This window comes from Diabrotica undecimpunctata, chromosome 4 (assembly GCF_040954645.1).
Source record: "Diabrotica undecimpunctata isolate CICGRU chromosome 4, icDiaUnde3, whole genome shotgun sequence".
NCBI classification, from domain to species: Eukaryota; Metazoa; Arthropoda; class Insecta; order Coleoptera; family Chrysomelidae; genus Diabrotica; species Diabrotica undecimpunctata.
In genome coordinates, this window is record NC_092806.1 from 45279950 (window position 1) to 45298915 (window position 18966).

The window sequence follows — 18966 nt, forward strand, 5'->3', positions numbered from 1 at the left end:
TTTTTCGAGTTTTTTGGAAAACAAAAACATGAAGTTTGCTCAAAATTTGTTAAAATACTTCTAGTGATCACTTATACCTTCTTAAATTCTTTCAAATTGTTTGAATGTGTAGTTTGTCTTTTGTAGGGTGCAGATCAACCTTAAAAATGTCTCGCATTATTGGAAAATGTCGGATGCAAGAACTAAACATTTATTATTATTAAACTTAAGTTCTGAATCACAATCAGATGATGCTGAACAGGATATTTTATTCTATTCCGTGTTAAAAAAAGTTAATTATCTAATTTATACCCTCTATCAGAGAAAAACAGGCGTGGACAGTTTAAAATGGCAAATATGATGACTGATGCTGATTTTACTAATTACTTCCGCATGAACTGCAACCAGTTTTTTATGTTCATGGGACTACTCGACAAGAAATTGACTATTTTTGACTAACTTTTGAAATTGATGGTTGTAATGTAATGGGCCTTAGGCAGATATCAACTAAACAAAAAATTTTTCTTAAGTTAAGTATTAAACGTAATATTGCTTTTATTTGTAAATAGGTTTACCTAGTCATACTAGGTAAACCTTGACGTTGAGATGTTGAGAATCTGACCAAGCATAAGAGCTGGTGGAGCTTGCAATAAAGTAATTAAAAGTAGTTAATATTGAAGGTGGTAGGCTTCGGGTGTTCATAATTTCCTCTTCTGCTTTTGACACAGCCTGGAAAAGTTGACTCCTCACTCTATGCTGGTATTGAGGAGTATTTTTTTGTTACGTGTTACATAGAAATAAAAAAAATATATAGAGTCGTCTGTAGTAATATGCCTTGATTTCAATTTTCTTCTTTCTTCCTTTTGTTCTTAGGATCTCTCATCTCCTTTTGTAGAGACTGCTTAATTAATGTATGCACATTGTCCTACTTTCTGAATTTTGACTTTTTGCTGTGGACCACTGGAGTTTGTGCTAATGAACCCGTCCTTTTGGTGCTGGATTCCTCAATTTTGTCTTTATTAGCATGGCTGGATTGTTCATGAGTTTCGTGGTTATGGATAGTTCAGATGAATATTGTGAATCGTCATCGCTATCGTTTAAGTTTTCTTGGCCGGTTTCAGTGGACATAAAACATTCAAGAAAGGTCATTTCCTTTTGAAACCGCTAATGTTTAATGTTTTTAGGAATTATGACCCGCGTGCGGACTAACTTGTATGCAAACGTTTGATGTCCGGTTTATAATAATGACGTGCATGAATTTAGACCAAAATCAATTCAAAGGATTTTGTTAAGAGTGCAATGTTTGTGAAACTGACTTGTTTCTTTATATTGTAGACTCTTATATCTTAAAATAGATATAATATTCAACTTTTATTTTTATTAAATTATAACATTGTCAAGTGTTTTTAAATTTATAGCTACTTTTCTTATGATAATAATTGCAAAACAGAATGTAGTTACTGGAAGTTATTATTCTACTGTATATAATTATATTTGTCTATTTTCAGAGATAAATATTGTTTACAGTTAAAGTATGAGCTAGATTAAACAAGTTATCAGGGTAATTAATTTCATGTTTACAGCCGGATTGAAACTTTTATTTAATTCATCATTATACGAGTATAACACTGAATATTAATTTACATAATGAATATCGTTATTACATTACAATAATGACATATACGAGTATAACACAACCGAGAATCAAAGACCCGACACATTGATGAAAGTTTTTTTTTAATTTTGACTTCCAAATGATTTACAATCTGTATCCTTTCAGCGATAATGTGACATGATGGTACATAAAGTATAACGTCGGACTAGCAGTCCGCAAATCTAGAAAAGGTCCAAAAAACAAATATTTTCAGAAAAACGGTCTGAGAACTGGTTGATTCTTTAAATTATAATTAAAATAGACAAAAAAAACATTTACACACAAATTTATTATAATTTGTATTTAAACTCATGCTTATAAAATAAAATAAAATAAAAGTTAACAGATATATCTTTTTCTCATTTTGAGTAGTATAAAAAACAAGAACATTAATTAAACAAATAAAAAACATTTTTATTTCTAAGAAATTATACAAAGACTAAATAAAAAACAAATGTTTGAGCTGCGTAAAGTAGATACATGAATAACTTTATAACTTGAAAATAAGTCAATTTTCGCTGCTGTCTTCGGAAATACCATCTTGTAGGCAGTCGGAGCAAATGCATTTTGTGTGTTCTAAGCATACAAACTTTAGGCATTTTTGACAGGTATATCTGGTTGGCCTATTTTTTTGTCTACTACAGTAAAAACAATGACCTCGACAATTAGGTTGTGTATTTGGGGCTGGAACAATTTCTTCTTCAATTTGGCAAATTTCTTTTATTCTTGACCTAATTGATCTAGGAATACGTTTATTCAAACATCGACGTTGTAGATGATCGTTTACTAGTTCAATACCAAGAGCTTCTAGAAAATATATTCTATGCGTTTTATCTATCTCATTAGATTTATATTTGTTTATTACAAATGAAATGATACCAGCTACATTCATTTCAGAATAAAAAATGACCATAGGCCATCGGCGAGTGGCTCGAGCGCAATTGTAGGCGGCACACATTTTATCAACTAAATCTACTCCTCCTTTGGATTTATTATAGTCAATGATGATTTCTGACTTGCCCGTTAATTCGTCTAGCAAATCGTCGTGGTGCATCGTTGAGAGTAAAATAACGTTTTTGTTTTTTCTGGGTATATATGACACAATCGTACATTTTTCTCTAAAACCAAACATACTTGTTTTTTCTGGTCTATTAGGATCAGTAAATTGAAGTGGAAGCTCTCTTTTGTTTTTTCTTATAGTGCCTATCATAGTCAGATGATGTTCATTCAAAAGAAGATCGGCCAAGCTGAGGCTTGTGAAAAAATTGTCCATTGTTACATTTCTGTGAGAACCAGATATAGGACTGCATAGGCAAGGAATGAGGGAAATATTGCTCGTATCAACTTTATATGGGCCAGGTCGCTGTTATCCAACGTACACCTCTAGATTTGCAGTATAAGGAAACTTTGCGTCTACTAATGCGTATATATTTTTGCCGTATTTATTAGGTTTATTGGGCATATATACCCCAAAGCCACACCTGCCACGAAAAGCTTCCAGTTTTTCGTCTACCGTTGTATATGCTGATATTTAAAAATGTTTAGATAAATTTGAATTAAACGAATCGAAGAATTCTCTCACAGCTGCAATTTGTCATATTTTTGCCCCTCTATTCGTGTTGAATAACGTGTCGTCAAAAACTTGAACCATGCAAGGGACATTGTCAATCTAAAAATCTCTGGCGGTGAGCCATTTATCCTAAAGAGATCTTCTGCATTTCTGTGGTTATTTTTGGTTACCCCAGCTATATATAAAAGACCCAATAGTGCCCTAAGTTTTAAAATATCTGTTTGCTTTGCATATTTATTACTGAGATTGTAAGAACACAGTTCAATAAAGATATTTGTATTGTCTACAATGGTTTGCAAAATCTCTTCAGTAAAAAAACAACTCCAAATCTTTGATGCCCTTTTCATATCTCGTACTTCCCTAGTTACTCTAGAAATATTTACCTTAATTAAATTGTCACTGCGAGTTCGTATTCGGCGGTTTCCTACATGTTTCTTCCATTTAGTTGTTCCATCCTTACCAATGAAATGCGGCGCTCTTTGTGGCACATCCAAGACTTCTGAGATTGGCTCTTCAATTTCTTCTTCCATATCGGTGTCGTGGTCCTGGATCTCTTCGAAATCTCCTTCTAAACTAGCATCGTCAGCGTCAGGTTTAGCTTCTGATTCAGAATCAGAGAGAAATTCCGCATGAAGCTTTTTAAGATAAACGTGTTGCTTTTCAAAACTCATTATTAGAAAAATCTGTAAAAAAATAAGTTTATATCAATCAATTATACAGAAAACATAACCAGTAGATCACTCCCAATTATAAATTACACAAATATTTTTTGTTTACCCTAGAAATAAAATATTTTCAAATTTAATCTTACCTGAAGATTTGTGACAACTTGTATAACGTGCGGACTCACGTTCCGCAGTTCAATATAATAGCGGAACTAAATGCACTAAACTTTTACAACTGTACTGAATAGAGTATCACCTCACTTGAAGCTAGCGAGCACGCCACGACTGAGATCATAATTAATCGTCAGAAATCGAGAAATAATTCGACAAGCGGACTCACAGTCCGCACGTTAACTCTGAAAGGATATACATAACATAACTATAAAATTGTTCGTCTCCGGGAACTACGGCACATTAAAATCTTGCTGGTAGATCACTGGATGTATTGTGTCCAAGCCTGCGCCTAACTGGTTGTCTCATTAGGTTTCTCTCAATTATATTCTGTGGATTAGTATTCATATTGATGAGCGTAACGTAGGCCTTTTCCAAACGTCTGACGTCTAAACGAAATTTACATCCTCCCGATCCAAACCTACCGGTAACTTTACGAATTCATTAATCTTCTTCTTTGAACAAAACTAAATATATCTCATTCAAATACTAGTAAGATTTTTTGTTCAAAAGTTATAGTATTGATTAAGAGACAACTACAATATTTTATGAAATATTTCGAATATTCTAGATATTTTAATACTTCTTTTTTTCCATCAAGGGACTTTTTCCATATGGAATAAATCTCACGAAACTGTTGTAACACTACTCTTTCCTTTATAGTTATTCACCTCTCATAAATCGTGTATAAGGAATTGATTGAAGCCAATAAGTTAGATCCATGGTACTCATAGACATATTATAATACAAATACATTGACTGTTGCAATACGGGTCCGCTCCCCCAGTGTGACAGAGAAAACTGATGCAAAGCAGGCCCTGCATCTTTTTCTAATTTACCAGTTTTATCGAACACTTCTTCTTTTTCTTCTTCTTTTTTTTATATAGACATGACTGTCTGTTTTTAATGTACCTCCAGTAAGTTGTCGTTCTATCGTTTTCGTGGTCTTCCAACTGATCGTCTTCCTATTGGGGGACCGTCTCTTACCGTCTTTACTACTCTATTTGTTGTCATTCGGCTTATATAATCGTTTCATTCTACTCTTCTATTTCTTACCCAGTTTTTGAAGTTCTTCATCTTGCATCTACATCGTATATCTGTACTTCTAGCTCTGCCCCATAGTGTCTTACCAATTTTTTTAAGTGTTTTTATCTCTGCTGTTTCTAACATCCTTTTTGTTCTTCCTATGTCAGGTCTTGTTTCTGCCGCGTATGTCATTATTGGTCTGACGACAGTTTTGTAAATTCTGCCTTTCGTTTCTTTCCCGATATTTTTATTTCTCTGTATTGTTTTATTTAGGCAGCCTACGGCTCTGTTTGCTTTATTCACTTGATCTTCCACTTCCGTTTCGAGCTTTCCGTAGCTATATAATGTGATGTCCAGATATTTAAACTCCATAACTTGTTCTATTATCTGACCTTCCAGCTCCAATTTACATCTTAGTAAATTTGCTGTTGTAACCATGCATTTTGTCTTTTTTGGGGAAATTAACATGTTAAATTTTCTGGCGGTTATATTAAATTGGTGCAGCAAACGTTGTAAATCATCTTCACTTTAAGAGAGTAGTATTGCGTCGTCTGCATAGCAGATTATTTTAAGTTGTTTTTCTTCCATTTGGTATCTTTTTTTAGTTCTTACTTTTTTTATTATTTTGTCCATAATCAGGTTGAACAATAGAGGACTCGGGAAATCTCCCTGTCTTATCCCATTGCGAGCTTCAATAGTGTCGGTTAGTTCTTCTTCTACTTTTACTTTTATTGTGTTTTTGGTAGATATTATCGATCGTTTTGATTATTGCTAAAGGTATCTCTCTTGCATACAGTAAGTGGATAATGTCTTTAAATTTGACCCAGTCAAATGCCTTTGTAAGGTCCACGAAACATGGATATGCCGGTTGGTTGTATTCTAATGATTTCTCTTGCACTTGCTTCATTATAAATATAGCGTCGGTGCATGATCTTCCTGACCTAAAACCTTGTTGTTCTTCTGATAGTGTTATAATTTTATTCAATTTATTTGTTATCACTTTGGTTGTTAATTTTAGCGTTGTGTTTAATAAATGAATTCCTGTTTTTTTTAACCGACAGCGACTGAGAAGCTTAAGAGTGGTAACTTCATTATATATTTTTTTAAATATCTATAATTCAATATTAATCATGTTACCTAAAGTTAAAATTAAATTTAAATAAGTATATACTGTTGGAAGTGCATCATATGACCTTTTTGGTTCTCTATAAATTATTGTTTTTTACTTAAGTTTTTTTACATATTTTTTATATACATGTACCATTACCACATGTCTTTTGCTGTGCTAAGTTGAGTTAATTTGTAAACTGTATTCAGTTCAAATTATTGTCTATACAACTTAATATTTATTGTCCATTATCATAAGCTTCTTTACACATTTTATATCTTTGACTGCTACATATCTTTTTAAGATGAACTGATGATGCTTCTTGATTAAGAAGCGAAACGTCTTCAATAAATAGATGAAATAGCCACGTTCTTTGTCTTTTATTTCTCCACTTTTCTTTCTTAGTTTATATATATATATATATATATATATATATATATATATATATATATATATATATCTGTGTGTGTGTGTTTGTGATTGTAAATTAAATGTATTAATAACTTAGATGTATTAAAAAACGTATTGCATAATGATCGTATATTTCCGATAACTTATAACTTTCCGTTAATTGGGAGATTATTAAATATTATTTAATAGTTTCCGATGATCCTCTTCCTTAATGAGGAAAACTTAGTTTTTAATAAAACTTTTAAACGTACCATTAAAAATTTACTGTAATTAAATACTATTTTGTTATTTTAATATTTTTCCTTTTAATAACTAATGGTAGGCCATTCAGTAATTCGATTTTATATGCAAAAATATAACTTTATATGATCATGATATACAAGAATCTGAAATTAGAAAATACATGTAGTATAGATAAAATTCAAAAAAAAATCAAGAATATACAGATTTTAAATCCTAGAATACGCAGTCACACCATACGATTACCAAGTATGAACTAGGTAAATTAGTAATCCCTATTATCAGAAAGCATGAAATAAATCCAGATTTCCGATTCAAAATTTACCTTCATATTACTCAACCATTCAATAGCAGAAAATGACCAGAAAACCGACAAAAATTTATCTTCACAAATGTACATTAATAAATCTAGAAAACGTCATATTTTCAAAATAATTAAAATTTTATGATGGCATATTGATGTCTAGTTAGTCTATTTTAGACTGGTTCCGTAGATAAAGAGAACGTTGAGTTATCATAGCAACGAGGAATATTTTTAAAATATCAGTGTAAAATTTCACGTCAATAAGTTAAACCAGAGTTTGACAGGCAGATTTATGAAAATGATATTTCATCTTTTACTTGGAGTAAAGTCTAATATTTTACAAACATTCATTTATAATTTTTTCATTTTTTTTTAACATTTTTTGTAGTGTATTAGTTTTTAAACTATGTCCACCTTACATTTAAACCTTAAAAAGGATATATTATGCAGACATAGTCTTTTATTAATTAATTTTAGCTTTAATACTTTACTTTACCAATTCATATAGTTGTATAAATTATATTGATTTAAATGTTCTTGTTATTGTTGGTGCTTTTTAATTATAAATAATTTTGAGCAAAGAAAAGACGTATTTAATTTTTTACTGTCAAATCTAAAACAAGACTCGTTTTTCTAGGTTTTTTATTATTTACTTTTTTTGGGACATTTATGTAAGCACAGCGTGGTGGTGTGGTCGCAGTTGGTCAGGATGTCTAAAATTCGGCATCATTCATGAGGTCACCCCGTTGAATGCCTACAATCAGCACGAAGCCATCAATTTGAACGTCTTCAATCGACCTCTTAAGTTAAATCCTAAAGTGAACATGATGCCGTTAATTTGGATGTCTTCGATCAACCTCTCAGTACGAAGCCTACAATCAACTAATAAAACTAAGAAAAGAAAAACTAAGAAAAGATGTACGGTAGATATCGAATAAAGCCAACAAATTGGAGAACTAGGAAACGCACTAAAAAACTCTTCTAGATACAACAAATAGATAAGAAGAGCAAAAAAGTAACCTTGGAGGAGGTTCTACAAAATTATTTCAGATATATCTGCCAGCACTGGAATCCACAAAATTCTTTCCAAGGATCCATCATAGGGACCAGGCCTACTTAAAAGACCTGATGATGACACCTTTGTCGAATCAAAAAGGAAACATCAAACCAAAAAATGTTAGGTGGGTCATAAACCTCTTTGCTTAATTTAAATCTTTAGGGGAGAAAGGAATATTTCCTTCCCTACGATAATAAAGGTTGAAAATCTTGTCGCCCATTCTAACAAAGATCTTCAGGGCTAGTGTAGCACTAGGTTATATACCAAAAACTTGGGCAACTACAAGGGTGGTATATATACAAAAATTGGTCTATTAGTTATTGTCCCATCTAAATCCTGCACGCCATTCAGTCTTAAATAATTTCGGTCGAAAGCTGTAGAAAAAAATCTTGGTAGATATATTAAAAAGAAGCGACTATTGAGGGTTCATCCTGTCAATGGCAACCAGCATACATATTAAGAAGGAAAATGAACAGTAACATCACTCAACGAGGTAGTTCATAAAATCAGTCACTTCATTATTAATGGAAGGATTGCCTTTCTAGATATAGAAGCCGCATTTAATATTGCACTACCAAATTCTCTTCACAATACAGCAGCATTAACAGGGTTATCCGCTACAGTATATAACTGGATCAGAGCAATAACAGGCCTGTAAGGAGAGGAGATCTTGGACAAAACAGCTAGCGTTCTTTCGCTCCTCCACTCCTAGTGGATAATTTGATCTCGCTACTTGACGCCATAGTGGTTGAAGCGGCCTGTGCGGATGATCTAGTAACTATGGTAAGAAGAAACTATGGTAATTCTCTATCCAGCATACTCCAAAAAAACATTAAAGATAAACCAATTAATGCCAAGCCTATTAAAACAGTAGTAGTCAGTTTCACAATAAAACTGAACCTAGATAAATCTGAATGCCCACCCTGTATGGAGAAACTGCCAACGAGGCGAACAAGATCTAATATCTAGGACTTATAGTAGATAAGCGGCTTACATGTAACGCTCTATTGGAAAGCATAATTATTAAAGCAAAGATTTCTCTTTAGATATGTCAAAGGATATGTGGGAAAACCTGAAGTGATAAACCGAAAAAGATGTAGGGTGACTGATATGGTAATCCAAATGCCAACAAAAGACCACCACAGAGAAGCTGAATAAGCTTTAACGACAACCATACTTAATCATAACAGAAGCGATGTCGACTACCATAACCGTCCCCATGGAGGTTTTACTTGACCTATCTCCATTAGATGTATAAGTTAGGAGCCTTCAGAAGACATAAAAGACGGCAGGAAATACTGCGAAAGGATACCATGATTAAATCTAAAGAGAGAGTTAAAAAACTCATAGAAGCTACAAAAGCTCTGTATAAAGAAAATAAAGTGTCAATTAAAATGGGAACAAGAATCATAGGAGACTTCACCACAACAAAAGGGCTCCTGCAGGGTTGTTCCACATCTCCAACCCTATTCAAAATATACTTAGAGAAAGCCTTGACTACATGGAAAAGAAAATGCGAACGCATGGGAGTACCGGTACGGAACGAATACCTATATACGTTAAGTTTTGCAGACGATCAAGTAGTGATTGCACAAGACCAAGACGACCTCAGCTACATGATGAAGAAACTACAAGAAGAATATACCAAGGCTGGCCAAGATATTAACCTCGCGAAAACAGAGTACCTATCTACAAGTGAAGAAGACATAGAAGATCTACAGATTGATGACAACGTAACAATCAAAGGAAAGGATAAATTCAAATACCTGGGGTTTATAATCACGAAAAAGGCAACAACAGAGCAAGAAATTACACAAAGATTAGGACAAACAAGAACAGCAATCCGACAACTTAACTCAGTATGGTGGGATAGACACCTAAATATGAAGACAAAACGCAGATTTATAAAACATTAGTGCGAAGTATTATGACATATGGGGCCGAAAATTGGATCATAAACAAGAAAAACAGCAGTAAGATAATAGCAACAGAGATGGAATGCCTGCGAAGATGCTGCAGAGTAACAAGAATGGATAGGAGAAGTAATGACGAAATAAAGCAAAGAACATCAATAGAAACAAACATACTAACATATATAGAACAAAAAAGACTAAAGTGGTATGGACATGTAAGAAGAGCTAGCGACAGCAGATGGATAAAAAGAATATCCGAATGGAGCCCCATAGGAAGGAGGAAAAGAGGACGACCCCGAAAATCCTGGAGGAACGAAGTAGACGACGCCATGAGTAAGAGAGGACTAAACGATGGAGAATGGAACAACAGAGAGAGATGGAAATGGTTGAGCGAGGGAAGGCAGTGAATACTGTAGAATCCCTAAATATATATAGAGTTAAAAATTATCCAAAGTTGGAAATGGTACCAGATGCAATGCAAATTAAATATATGTTAGAAAAGCCGTTCTCTTTCCAGGAAGTTAAATAAAACGAATCTCATAATGGCAAATCATAAGGGGGTCGAGTATACGGAGGGCTAAGCCTTAGTGAAAGCCTAGGTAATCACTCTACTATCTTTCAAGCACAAATTAATGCTATAGAGATGTGACTACAGGAACTAGTAAACATGTACTGCAGGGACAGATCTATAAAAATTATATTGGATAGACATGCGACATTAAAGGCAATGGAATCAAATCGAATTGACTCCAAATGACTCTTGCTGCACGCGGTTTTTACTGTCGGCGTACACACAATTCTTCTTAGAGGGACAAGCGGCTTCTAGCCGCACATGATTGAGCAATAATTGGTCTTTGATGCCCTTAGATGTTCTGGGCCGCACGTGCGCTACACTGAAGGAATCAGCGTGTCCTCCCTGGCCGAGCGACCCGGGTAACCTGCTGAACCTCCTTCGTGTTAAGGATTGTAGCTTGCAATTGTTCCATATGAACGAGGAATAACAAGTAAGCGCGAGTCATAAGCTCGCGTTGATTACATTCCTTCCCTTTGTAGACACCACCCGTCGCTACTACCGATTGCTGGTGCACTGCACGCGTAAAATGTTGCAGTAACGCTCTCCGTTTAAATCATAAATAATGAAATCGTCTAGCTTATTATTTTTGATAGCATAAAAAACATTGACCGAAAATAATGCTTAAAATTTACTATCCCACGTAAGCTGAGCATTTAAGTCACTTCAGAAGTAACTGTTATGTCAGTTAAACATACCAATTTTTGTAAACTTCGATTCATCTCAAAAAAATTTTTTTTTGTAAAATCTTGATCTTGGCTGCAAGGATAAATTTGGATTAGCTACAAAATATACCAGGGTATATATTTGTAAGTCTTTATTATCAACGTGGGTCCTATTACTTATACACTGACCAAACTGTAATAGTAGTTGTAAACCAAACTGTAAACGTTTTACAGTTTTATGATTTGGTCGAGGCTTCTTAGAGCTTATTTGATCTCTCAGCAAAAACACGGCAAGTTCTGAATACTATTCTGTTACCTAAATATCTAAATTATCTCCTATATGAGCCACTAGTATTTTGTCAATAAATTTAGGCAATTTATTATTATAACTATCACCCAATGGCATACAACAGGGTTACTATTCTTCTTCTTCCTATGCCGTTCCCATTAACGGAGGTTGGCGACCACATTTTTAAAAGCTTCTCTGTCTTTTGCAACGTGGAATAATTCGTCTATATTTATTATTTCTTAGTATGTGTCCAAGGTATGCAGTCTTGCGTACTTTTATCGTTCTCAACAATTTTTTGTCTCGACCCATCCTTCTCAGCACTTCCTCATTGGTAACCCTGGCAGTCCATGGGATTCTCAACATTCTCCGGTATATCCAAAGTTCAAAGGCTTCAATCTTTTTAACTATTTGCGCTTTTAGTGTCCATGTTTCTACCCCGTACAATAGTTGCGACCAGACGTAACATGCAACAAACCTCAGTCTCAGCGCAGTATTCAGATTTTTGTCACAGAACAATTGTTTGAATTTTAAGAACGCTGTCCTTGCCATTTCTATTCTTACCCAGATCTCTTGGTCTGGATCTAATTCTGTGTTGATGTAAGCTCCCAGATATTTATATTTTGTCACTCTCTCTATTTGCTGTCCACCAAGAGTTAGTTGTTCATTATTTATTGGACTCCTTGATACTATCATAAATTTGGTCTTATCTGTGTTGATGTCAAGTCCCATTTGAATGCATTTACTATTTATTGCATCTAGTAAAGTTTGTAGTTCTTCTATACTCTCAGCCATAATTACCGTGTCATCTGCAAATCTCATGGTGTTTATGATTTCTCCACCAATTCTTAATCCCTCTTTTCTTTTCCATAAGGCTTTTCTGAATATGACCTGTGAGTACACGTTGAAAAGCGTCGGAGACAAGACGCATCCTTGCCTAACCCCTCTCGCAATCGGTATATTATTTGTTTCTATATCGTTCACCTTTACTACTGCTTTCTCGTTCCAGTATATAGCCTTAATAAACTCAATGTCTTTTTTGTCTAAATTGATGTTTTTTAATTCATCTATTAACTTCATATGCTCCGCTCGGTCAAAGGCCTTTCTAAAGTCTATGAAGCACACATATGCACTCTTGTTATATTCCCGACATTTCTGCAAGAGTACCGTCAACGCAAATAATGCCTCTCTTGTACCCATGCCTCCTCTGAAGCCAAACTGAGTTTCATCTATCTGCTCCTCACATTTCTTATAAATTCTGTTTTGAACAATTTTCAAGAGAATCTTTAAAGGGTGGCACATTAGGCTTGTCAATCTATAGTCATTACATGATTTGAGATTGTTGTTTTTTGGTAGAGGTAAAAATATCGATTTAAGCCATTCTTCCGGGATGTTGCCCTCTACATATATGTGGTTGAGAATTCGGGTGAGTCTCTTTATATTACCGTCATCTAAGGCTTTTAACAGTTCAACTGGAATTTGATCAGGACCCGGTGCTTTTCCTTGTTTTGCATTCCGTAGGGCATTCTTTACTTCTGAGGGCAAAATTTGTAGGTATTGTTTTTCTTCACCTATATCTTGTTCATTTTCTCTCTTGTCACTATTAAACATTAACAACAACAACAACAGGGTTACTATTAAACATTAACAATAACTGATGTTTTTGTCAGAATATGCCATAGGCTGCTTAATAAATAACTTTTTTGTGACAAAAATGTATAAAGTTAATATATTTGAAAACTACGACAGGTATACGGAATACTAATACATATCGATAGTGAAAAACATATTTTTCTAAAATATTGAATCACATACAGGGTGTCCCGTTAGAAAAAAAGGAACTAGGCGAAAATTTAGGATGCCGGTTTTATGCCAATTTTGACAGCACCCTATATAATGAAAAAGAAAACTTTACACTGTAAACGATAATGCTGTATCTGGTTAAGGAATTTAAACTTTGATTTAAATTACATTAGCGGCTATTGAACTTTACATACATGGTAGAAAAGTGTAATTTTCATATAAAAACCATTATAACTCAAAAACGGTTCACAATAGTTATATGAAAATATTAACAAAAAATGTTCAGAATAACGTGAGTATTTCTAAAATTAAAAAATATACAAGGTGCTTCTTTAAAAAACACGAATTTATAAGAAACTTCCGGTATAACCAGAAGCAGCAAATAGATGAAAATATTTTCATTAAATAGGTCAGTTTTCAAAATGCTTTAATCCAATTTTCATGATTCAGTTACCTTTAGTTCTCGAGATATTTCTAATTGGCTGTTTATCTATCGTACCCTGTATACATATATATATATATATATATATATATATATATATATATATATATATATATATATATATATATATATACATATATAAATATATATATATATATATACAGTAGACTCCCTCTATAACGAGAACTGAAATGGCAGACTAATTACCTCGTTATAAGCGGATTTCGTTATATCCAACAACAATAATATTGTGCATACATATGAATATGTAGTTTTCTAAAACATTAACTTTCTATAGTGAAGCCATTCGGAGCAATATAAGATGCTAATAAATATTGTTTGAATGGCGTTTTTAAAACAAAGTTGTTTACTTTTATTGTCAATGATATGCATTAAAACAAAATAGAGTTGTTTACTTTTACTGTCAAGGATATACGTTAAAACAAAAAATCTGTATTCTGTAAATATGTATAAAGCGTATAAAGTTATTTTGTCATTTTTGACTGCTTTAAATTGTCCAGTATTCTATCTATCATATTTTCTAAAGATGTGAAACAGTTTTATGCTTTTTCATTTGCGTTTTGTCCTTGGATAAAGTTTCTGACAACCTTTAAAACACTTTCCACATCTTGTCTATTAGGACCCATATTATTAGGTGTGAATGGTCAACCCAATACAATGACACTTGTGAATCATAAATTTTACATTTCCGACTAAGAATCATAAATTGTAAGAAGTTTATTGCGGGCGGCCCGCAGTTAAAAAGGGTATTTATTTATAGCTACGGCCGGGCCAAAACGTAAAAAATACGTTTTTCAATCTTATTTTCTCTCGTTATAAGCAAATTTACCTCGCTATAAAGGGTTATAGTTCAATAGAAATTTCACGGGACATCTAATGTACCTCGTTATAAGCGAAACCTCGTAATAACCGTGTTCGTTATAAAGGGAGTATACTGATATATATATATATATATATATATATATATATATATATATATATATATATATATATATATATATATATACTTATATTTATATATGTATATATATATATGTATATTTATAATATATATATATATATATATATATATATATATATATATATATATTTATATCTATATATATTTTAAATGTAAACCAATTTTATTTCGTTCGTTTGATGATATTTATGACGTGCCGTCTCTCAGTTATCGGAAGTAAATATTTTTCATATTTTTAATTCAAATATAGTATTAACAATCGCTTAAATTAGTAAATAACTTTTATCTGTTAGGTCATTTGCCTCGCTTTAAACTGTTTTTAAATACCTCGTATTATTTGTTTAGCATCTCATTTGAATCAATTTAAGACCGCATTTATTGGTCATAATGCTGGTCCTGCTATAATTTTTCAATTGACACATGCTAATATTCAAGAATCTTTGGTTTTTAACGATGAAATCAATTTGGCAAACCTGTTACATGCTAATAAGAAATTAATTTGGGTATATTTAATACCATATCATGTAAAAAATGTACATCAACTTCCACATCTTCAGTCACAACAAGAACCCTCGTTAATAGAATATATACTAGCCTGGTCCAAAATGTATCTTAATGCCCATTGAACGCAGGAGTAACTTATGGAACCTTGCAGATATCAATAAAATTTTCGCTGTAAATGAGAACTAGCAATTTGCTAATAAATTTGAAAAACATTATATAAAATAGTTAAAAAAAGGAAAATGTTTGATAGGTTTAAAAATGTCAATTATAAAAATAAAAAATCAATTGAATTAAATGTTTAAGTTATATATTTCCCTATTTTAATATTTAAATATCACCTTCCGTTATCAAACAAAGATTCTATGAAATACTACATCAATGCAACTTCGATAAGATCCTTTACTCAGATGCATCTAAAACTGAAGAAGGTGTTGGCTGTGCTGTTACAACGACTACAATCACCGTCAACTTGTTTTGACTCTCCAGCAATTGCAGTATTTATACTGCTGAACTATATGGAATACTACAAGCGGTGAAAACTCCACTCAACGATGATAAAACTATAGCAATCTGTACGGACTCTCTGTCCTGCATGCAGTCCATAAGAAACGTACATTCTATCCATCCAATAGTTCAAGAAATACAGAGTATATGTAATCGCCTTCAAACTAATGGAAATACAGTAACAATATTGTGGGTCCCATCACACGTTGGTATTTCAGGTAACGAAAAAGCCGATCAAGCAGCAAAACAAGCATGTTCTCTTAACGTAACAACAGACATTCAAACATGATCAGATTTAAAAAGAATAATCAAACATAAAATAATGGACCTTTGGAATGATCAATCTATCATTCGAAGATTGAGCATAGGGCACACACGCCTTACACATGGACACCTAATGAATTCCAGTAATCAGATTTTGTGCCAGTACTGCAACAGCACGACTTCCGTAACACATGTACTTCTTGACTGTCAACACTACCTAGCGGTCAAAAGAAAATACAATCTTGGTAATAACCTAAAAGACATGCTTATCTCAAACAGCAGCAACTATGAAAATGTATTAAACTTTTTAAAAAACACAAAGTTATACAATTTAATATAAAACAAAATGTATTGTAACTAATTTGTACCCAATGTAAAGTATTAACCATGTAAACATGAATGTAAATTGTACCTGTGTCAATGACCATTAGCTGCCGAGACACATATTTTTCGAAATAAAAAAAAAAATAAAAAAAATATTTAAATACGTTTTTAATAATATACGGTCTTTATCTTTTAATTAACCTGGTAAATTTAAAAATATTGCTAAAGAAATTTATAAATGAATGTATACTTACTCGGTATTTCAGGAAAATGGGGTTGACTTTTGATCCATTTTGTAAGATATTGCACATAATCACTTAAATCCTCTATCGTTTTTCCGTGTTCCTTTAAAACATTTTTTTTAACCACATCGCGGATATCTTCGGAAAACACCGTCATCGCGCTTAGCGGTTTGAATGCACACTATTTAAATCCATATACGAACGGAACGGTTGGATGTAATTAAATACTAAATTCATTTAACCTTGATCGATGATTTGTTTATTGTAAATATTTTCCTTAAGCTATTTTCTTGTGCATTTTCATATTATGATAATAATTATAGAATTAGAATTAATCACATTGTAAAATTGGAACTGATTTATTTAACGTTTCGGTCTATTTAAGGGTAAAATTTGGTTTTGTTGTATAGGGCTAGATTGGGGTTAAAATAAAATGATGATTGTATCGTATTATTTTAGTATTAATTCCGTTTTACGGAATTTTTGTTATGGCTTTATTGATTTGATTGATTTGACTTTCTTACTAATATTTTGAACACTTTATAGGCATATGAAGTAACACTGAGCGAGACATTTGTCACCAGAAGAAGGGTTAGTCTTATTAATTATATGCACGGGCGTAACCACAGCGAGAATTTTAGGAGTTCAAACCATCCCTCCCCTAAATGTTAAGAAAAATACCATTCATAAAATTAAAATAAGGACAGGCATGTGGTATATCTTATTCATCATCATCGCCATCACTATGCTACAGCCCTAAAAAGGGCCCTGACTTTTTAAATCACTGCTGCGCGTGAAAAGGTGGACAAGTCATAAAACTTAAAAACGAGAAGAACGTTATTAAAATTATTAAATTAATTAATTTAATTAAATGACCAATATTAAAAAAATGATTTTTTTACAGTTGTTTGGATTGATAATGTACTTGAAATATTTTTTACATGTACTTTTCCTAAATGGATTAATATCTTTTTGCTGAGTATTTGGGAACAAAATGTGTTTAAAATATGCTTATATTTAACTACCTACCTAGTTTTTCAAAAATAATCATACGACTTACCTCCTTTGTAATTGTACATAATACTGGTAACACAGAGGATAATCGAAAATTTTATTACGTTAATACAAGCTTAGCAACGTGCAAATTATATTTATATATAGATCGGTTTTAGAACGTTCTCCTACGTCTTCGGATACCCAGTTGCCACTCCTCTCGATTCATCCATAAGTCTTTTTCTATGTCTCTGTCATTCATTTCTCTATTGATGCCTTCTCTCCAACTAAGACGGGGGTCTTCCTCTATTTTTTCTACCGTGAGGGATCCACATTAAGACTTGTTTTGGGAGACATTCTTCAGACATTCTCTGTACATGACCGTACCATCTGAGTTGTTGGGTAACAATAACGTCTACTATTATATGTTTTACTTTTATAATTTCTCTTATTCTGTTGTTCGTTACTCTTTCTAGTCTAGATTTTCCAGCTCAACGTCTCCAGAAGTCCATTTTCGTTGCCTCAAGTTTTTTCTTGTATCTTTTCTTTATTTGCCATACTCCACTACTGTAGGTAATTATACTTTTAATGATTGTGTTATATATCTTGTGCTTGTTATTATTAGAGATTGATCGATCCCAAAAGATACTATTGAGAAGGGAAATTGCTTTTCTTGCTTGGTTGTTTTTCTCCTTACATGTGTCATTTACGTTGCCTTCTTTTATGATGATCAAACATAAATATTTATATGTGTTGCAATGTTTGATAACTTCTTTATCTTCTAATATGAGGTCCTGTTGTTTCCCGCCGATACACATATACTCGGTTTTTTGGATATTGATTTCAAGTCCCCATTTTTTATACTACTCGATTAATTTCAGCCAGAGAGACAGCAGCCCTACTTAAGGCCTTTACTCATTTTTAATCCACTTGACAGATTATTTCCAACCTTTGCCTTTGAGTTAGCATTAGAGTACAGTTCCTTCGTCGCATTTATAAAATTCATGCTTATGTTTGTTTTCTCTAACGCTTCCCATAATTTATAATGTGGTACGCTATCATAAGCCTTTCGTAGGTCTACACACAATAAATGTACTTCTTGATTAACGGCTATTTTCTTTTCAATAATCTGTGTAATGCAAAAGAAATGGTCAACAGTACATCTACCTGCCCTAAATCCTGCCTGTTCCTCAGCCTCTAAGTCTATATATTCGCTTTCTATTCTGTTTTGAATTACTTTTTCGTATATTTTACTGATCGAGTTTGTCACGGCAATGCCTCTGTAATT

General features: G+C 32.8%; 1 protein-coding gene across 1 annotated transcript in view; it reads right to left on the reverse strand.

Annotated features, from left to right (window-relative positions):
• Window positions 1-16887, reverse strand: part of LOC140438225 (retinol-binding protein pinta-like) — a 53409-nt gene extending 36522 nt beyond the window's left edge. Inside the window, exon 1 of the mRNA XM_072527927.1 lies at window positions 16698-16887. Within this exon, the coding sequence (XP_072384028.1) occupies window positions 16698-16842 (145 nt within the window). The 5' untranslated portion in view covers window positions 16843-16887. The remainder of the gene's footprint in view (window positions 1-16697) is intronic.
• Window positions 16888-18966: the final 2079 nt, after the last annotated feature.